The sequence below is a fragment of the Manacus vitellinus genome, unplaced genomic scaffold (assembly GCF_001715985.3).
Source record: "Manacus vitellinus isolate BGI_N305 unplaced genomic scaffold, ASM171598v3 scaffold_16_pilon, whole genome shotgun sequence".
NCBI classification, from domain to species: domain Eukaryota; kingdom Metazoa; phylum Chordata; class Aves; order Passeriformes; family Pipridae; genus Manacus; species Manacus vitellinus.
The window spans coordinates 16,188,880-16,195,152 of record NW_021939189.1 but is presented as its reverse complement, the minus strand read 5'-3'; the positions used below and the strand labels follow the sequence as shown (position 1 = coordinate 16,195,152).

General features: G+C 62.5%; 1 protein-coding gene across 1 annotated transcript in view; it reads right to left on the bottom strand.

Moving 5' to 3' along the window:
• Positions 1–5,614, bottom strand: part of PARP6 (poly(ADP-ribose) polymerase family member 6) — a 9,230-nt gene extending 3,616 nt beyond the window's left edge. The window contains exons 1-16 of the mRNA XM_029958811.1: positions 5,369–5,614; positions 5,156–5,250; positions 4,050–4,110; positions 3,830–3,920; positions 3,671–3,737; positions 3,242–3,391; positions 2,843–3,023; positions 2,162–2,215; positions 1,770–1,865; positions 1,595–1,687; positions 1,395–1,520; positions 1,227–1,292; positions 1,022–1,089; positions 713–761; positions 193–305; positions 3–114 (exon numbers count right to left, since the gene is read on the bottom strand). Coding sequence (XP_029814671.1) covers positions 3–114; positions 193–305; positions 713–761; positions 1,022–1,089; positions 1,227–1,292; positions 1,395–1,520; positions 1,595–1,687; positions 1,770–1,865; positions 2,162–2,215; positions 2,843–3,023; positions 3,242–3,391; positions 3,671–3,737; positions 3,830–3,920; positions 4,050–4,110; positions 5,156–5,250; positions 5,369–5,614 — 1,668 coding nt within the window. The remainder of the gene's footprint in view (positions 1–2; positions 115–192; positions 306–712; positions 762–1,021; positions 1,090–1,226; positions 1,293–1,394; positions 1,521–1,594; positions 1,688–1,769; positions 1,866–2,161; positions 2,216–2,842; positions 3,024–3,241; positions 3,392–3,670; positions 3,738–3,829; positions 3,921–4,049; positions 4,111–5,155; positions 5,251–5,368) is intronic.
• Between the last annotated feature and the right edge of the window lie 659 nt (positions 5,615–6,273).

The following is a 6,273-nucleotide window of genomic DNA, read 5'->3' as shown; positions in this document are numbered from 1 at the left end:
GCCACTCCGGGGTGTTTCTGGCCTGTGGAGCGGAGCGGTACCTGCAGTTTGGTGTAGGAAGCGTTGACCAGTCCGTTGCGGAGGATGGAATGCCAGTTCTCAATGTGAGAGCCGCTGGAAAAAGTCAGCCCCACGTCAGCCCCACAGGGCCTGTTGGGGGGCTCCTGCTGTCCCCTCACCTCGGCAACTCACTGGAAAGCGAAGGTGCTGCCGTAGAGTTTCTTGGCCGTGCGGAACCGCGCCTCCTTGGCCGGGGGGCTGCTGAGCAGGAGGAACTGGTGGGAGGTGTGCATGAACTTCAGCTGCTACCAGGGGAACGGGAAGAGCAGCGGCGGCACCGGCGGGCAGAGGACAGACAGACAGGCAGACAGACAGATCATGCACGGCCGCCTGGCCTTGTGTCCAGCCCAGCCCGGCTTCGGCTGCTCCGACATTGCCAGGAGAGCCTGTGGCATCAACCACCACACAGCCCATCCTCCATCCCATATACCCCATCCAGCCTCCCACACCTCCCAGGCTCAGACTCCATCCCAAGGGATGGATCCTGTGGCCCAGACCTTTCTGTGGCCCACTCCATATCCTTACACACTTCATCCTACATCCCACAGCCTACATCTTGCATCCCACCTCCTGTACCCTTCAGCCCATCTCTGATATCCCACATCCCACATTCCATACCCTCCATCCCCCAGAGCCTGGCCAGGCCCCTTACCCTGCTGAGAGGCAGCTTGACAATGTGGGATCTGTTGCTGGAGATTATCCTTGGGAAGAGGAGGAAGAAGAGGAGGAGGAGGAAGGTCAGATAGGGTGGTCCCATGGTCCCCTGGGAGCAGGGCCAAGCTGGGAGCCAGATCCCGCCCCAATGCCATTGAATGGTTGTGACCCCCCAGGAGAAAGGAGCTGAGAGAGTTGTGCCAAAGATGCCCGGCTGCCTCCCACTCTATCCCCTGTCACGGCAGATGTGGGGCAGCAGGGAGGGATGTGGGACAGTGGGATGGGACCACAGCACCCTTGGCCTTACCACTGCAGGAGGGGATGGGCCAGGGGGTCCAGCTTGTCCATCTGCTTCTTGATCTCCAGGTAGGATCCCTGGCAAAGACAGAGGGAGTGCAGAGGGTGCCCCAGCACTCATCCAACTGTGGGTGGATGGAGATCAGCACCAAAATGCCACTCCAGGATTGGATCCCACACTGGGAGACGTGGGGGTGTGAGGCCACACCACATACCTGGGTCATCTCCCGGATGGACATCACGCTGTCCAGGGCCTTCTGCAGCCGCTCGTAGTTCTTCTTCTACATGTGGGGCAGGAGAGAGGTGGCCATGAGAGGGGGCCTCAGGGCTCCCCATGGCCCCTGCACCCTCCAGTGTGGGGCAGCATCGCCCCCGGCGCTTACCTTGGGGTTGAAGGCAAGAGTTTTGGGGTCGTTGGGGTCCACCACGGAGGGATAAGGCTCGAAGATGATGCTCTTGCGAGGGGACTCGAGGGCAGCGCGGCACATGGCCACCAGCAGGTCCACCACCTTGGGGCAGAGCGGGGGGTGAAGGGGCAGCCCCCCAAGGAGATGTCGGGGTCCCCACCGTGCGCAGCCCCTACCTCGGCACCCGTGGCCACCTCCTCAGCCGCGCCCGACATGACGCCCAGGGTGTAGAAGGAGAAGACGCAGAGTTCCCGCGTGCACACAGCCGGCTGCGGAGGGACAGGAGTGTGGGGAGGGTGGGACAGGGACACGGGGGCACAGCCCATGCCCTGCTGGCCCCTGTCACCCCACCTTGAGCATGGAGCCATTCTGGAAGACGTGCTGCTCGTCACACACCACGCAGTACTCGTTGAGCGTCGGGATCCGCTGCTCCGCGTACTTCATGATCTGAGGGCAGGACGGTGGGAGTCAGGCCCTGCCACGGAGCTGGGAGCACACTCCAGGCAGTGGGATGGGGATGAGTGGGATGTGGGGCAGTGGGGAGGATGCTCTGGGCAGCGGGGTGAGGATGAGCAGGACATGAGGCAGTGGGATGCAGAAAAGTGGGACATAGGGCAGTGGGAAGGATGAGGATGAGTGGGAAGGATGCTCTGGACAATGGGATGTGGAAAAGTGAGACACGGGGCAGCGGGGAGGATGCTCCAGGCAGCAGGATGAGGGTGAGTGGGATGCAGGACTCTCACCTGGACGAGGAAGCCGTACTCCAGCGTGGGGATGTTCTTGCAGTGGCCACCGACCTGCGAGGGAGCCGGAGCGGAGCCAGCTGCGTCATCCCCTTTCCCACAGGCACCCCCAGCTCTGCATGGCACCAGCAACCCCCAACCCCACCGGCACAGTGGRCCCCCCAATGTGCCAACCCCACCCCAGCACAGCAGGACCCCCAACATGCCAACATCCTCCAGCACAGCAGGGCCTTCGATATGCCGACCTTCTCTAGCACAGCGGACCCTAAACATGCCAACCCCTGCCGGCACAGCAGCACCCCCGGCATGCCAACACCCCTCAGCACATCAGGATCTCTGACATGCCAACATCCTCCAGCACAGCAGGACCCCCGACATGTCAACCTTCCTCATCACAGCAGGACCTCTGACATGCCAACCTTCCCTGGCACAGCAGGACCCCTGATGTGCCAACCCCACCACAGGCGATGCAGCACCAAAGAGGGGGTAAAGCACCACGGGCCGCCTGGCTGGGCCCCAAGCTCTCCCAAGAGCGACCCAAGGGTGCTGGGAACAAGAAACATAGGAGGGGCTCCCCCCACCCCAGGGGGTTCCCAGCACCCCACAAGTGATCTGAGCCCAGAGGAGCCCCTGGCAAGGGAAAGGAGAGGAAAGCAAACCCCGAGGAGGGGTGGCACCCACCAGGATGTTGAAGGGGGCAACACCTGCCTGGGTGCTGGCGGGGGGGTAGCCGAAAACTTCCACCTTGGGGTTCTTCACCATGCAGGACACGGAGCGGTTCATCAGGCGGTTCACACGAGCCTCAGGGATGCCCAGTTTGCCCTTCAGCACCGAGTCTTGGATAACAGGGAAGCTGGGAGACCTGCGGGCACAGAACCCCCTGAGCACCCGTTTGTCACTGTCCCCTGCTCCTCCATCACCCGGCACCGAATTCACCCACCAGCTGGAGCAACCTCTACCTCCCCAAGCTCTGGTGGGGAGCAGCAGAGTCCAAGTGGGGAAACTGAGGCACAGTGCCAGGCTCCACCCAGGCTGAGGGCACGGAGGGCTGGCACCTTGGGGACAGTGACAGGGTCTTACTTGGGGATGGGGGAGAAGATGCTGAGGCCAGCGCGGAACTTCTTGATGGTGCCGCTCGTCTTGAACCAACTGTGCCGCTTCTCCTGCTGGGTCTTCAGGAAATCGTTGCTGAGGTGTTTCCATTGCTGGGATGTGAACATGCCCAGGATCCTGGCAGAGAGGTGGCATTGGTGCCCGAGCACCATGGGGGACAGCACCCGTGGGTGTGTTGGTGTCCCCTAAGCCTGGTGCTTGGGTGGTCCCAGCCACACCCCAGCTCCTTCTCTTCCCCACCCACAGCCGGTGCTGAGCCTGGCAGGGGTTTGTGTGGTGGATAAAAGGTAGTGGCACAGGGACATGTGGCACCTGGTCGGTTTGGGGGCAAAACAGGAACTCTGTGGGCCCCCCTCACCCCCCACTCTCAGATGCCCAGTGTGTTTCAGCTCTTACTTCTTCAGCTGCAGACCCAGCCCGAAGCCCTCCTTGTTGGACGGCTGGAACACCTCGATGGACGGTTCTGTGGGGAGAGATGGGGACGAGCCATTGGTGCCACCGCTGTGCCCGTTCCCAGGGCACGGGGGACACCCTGTCCTGCCCGTCCCCACTCACCGGGGCCATCGAGGTACTGGGAGAGGGAGAAGCGCAGGCGGAGGACGATGGGCTCCGTCCGCAGCACCTTCCACGCCGTCGCCACCTCCTCCTGCCGAGGGAGAGCCACGGTTCGGCACAGCCGTGGGGACACAGCCAGGGAGGGGAATTTGGGGACCCCCCCGGTGTGTGTGCCCACCCTCCCTGTGCCAACGCTGCCGGGGGCACCCCGGGGACTCACATCGAGGAAGCTGATGTTCACGTGCAGGTCGATGTCCACGTCATCGATGGTCCCGTACTCCCTGTGAACACACGGTGCCGTGGCACAGGGAGGCTGGCACAGAGCTGGAACAGTGGCCCAGGGCCCACTGTGCCAGGGTGGGCAGGCTCAGGAGACAGTGACAGGCATGTGTGGGTCCCCATGTATTGAGTGTGAGTACCCTGAGACCAGAGTGGTACAGGGGGAGTGCCCGGATTGCAGATGTGTGCCTGGGGATGGCACAGCTGGGTGCTCAGGAGTGCCATGCTTGGGTGCCGTGGCAATGGCACAGCCAGGTGCCCCAAGAATGGCATAGCTGGGTGCCTGGAGATGTCACAGCCAGGTACCTTGTTAACACCATAGCAGGGTGTCCCACAGATGGCACAGCCGGGTATCCCAGAGATGGCACAACTGAGTGTCCAGGGGTGCCACAACTGGGTGCTCAACATGGCCACATGCATGGGGATGGCATGGCCAGGTGTGCTGGGGATGGCACAGGTGGGTTGCTCTAGAGATGGCACACTCAGGTGTCCCAGGGACGGCACTGGTGGATGCCTGGGAGTGCCACAGGTGGGTGCCTCAGGGATGGCACTGCCAGGTGTCTGGTGATGCCATGGCCAGGTGCCCCAGGGATGGTACAAATGGGTACTTGGTGATGGCAAAGCCAGGTGTCCTGGGGATGGCACAGCTGGGTGCCTGGTGGATGCCATAGCTGGGTATCCTGGTGAGAGTGTGTCTGAGGGATGGCACAGCCAGGTGACCTGGGAATGTCATGGCCAGGTGCCCAGGAGATGCCATTGCCAGGTGTTCTGGGAATACCAGAGCCTGGTGCCCTGGCATGGCACAACTGAATGCCCAGGGATGGCACAGCTGAGTGCAGCACACTTGGGTGCCCAGGGATGGCACAGCTGGGTGCAGCACAGTTGGGTGCCCAGGAATGGCACAGCCAGTGTCCTGGGCACAGCACAGTTGGGTACCCAGGGATGGCACATCTGGATGCCCAGGGACGGCACAACCGGATGCCCAGTGATGCCATGGACAGGTGACCCAGCGATGCCACAGCCGGGTGTCCCGGGCACAGCACCCACCTGACGGCCACGGCATTCTCGCTGTAGATCTCCTTCACCGCCTCGATGTCGGCGTCCAGCTGCGGGTGCCGGTACAGGTCGGCGGCGCAGGTCCCCTGCGGCACAGCCCCCACGGCACCGTCAGGCACGGAGCCCCCGCGGCCCCGGGCTCGGGATCGCGCTCGGGCTGGAGGTCCCCGACCCCCCCACTGCCCTGTGGGAGTCAGCACCCACCTGGACGCCGTAGAGGAACTCCTCGGACTCATTGTCCCCGTCGGAGTCATCGTCCGTCCAGTACTGGCCCTTGAGGTCCTGGGGGCAGAGGGGTGGGGGGCAGCAGATTAGGTGGGCACAAGGCTGGGGGAGAGGAGATGGCGAGAGGGTTGGGATGTGGTTTGGGGGAGGCACATGAACAAGGAGTGAACAAAGGGGAGCAAACTGGGGAAGCTGGGTCTGGAGGGCAGTGAACTGGGGGAACATTTAGGGAAGCAGGTTGGGGGAACAGTGGGATAGGGAGGAGGATGAGAGCAGCAGGATGGAGGGAGTGTTTTGGGGGGCAGCAGGATGGGGATGTGGGATGGGGGCAGTGGGATGCAGGGAGTGAGATGGGAATAATAATTTTGGGGGCAGCAGAATGGAGGAGCAGGTTGGGGGAGGCAGGACGGGGCAGCAGATTAGAGGGGAGCAGGATGGGGACAGTGGAATGGGGACAGCAGGATGAGGGAACAGGATGGGAACAGTGGGATGAGGGAGCAGGATGGGGAGCAGGATGGGGGAACAGGATAGGGACAACGGGATGAAGGAGCAGGATGAGGACAGTGGAATGGAGGAGTAGGGTGGGGGAGTGGGATGGAGGAGCAGGAGGGAGGAACAGGATGGGGACTGCGGGATGGGGACAAAAGGATGGGGAAACAGGATGGGACTGCAGGATGGTGGAACAGGATGGGGACAGCAGGATCGGGACAGTGGGATAGGGGAGAAAGATGGGGACAACGGGATGGAGGAGCAGGTTGGGACAGTTGGGATGGAGGAGTAAGATGGGGACAGTAGGATGGGATAACAGGATGGAGGAGCAGGATGGGGACAGCAGGATGGGGTAAAAGAATGGGGACATCAGGATGGGGGATCAGGATGGGGGA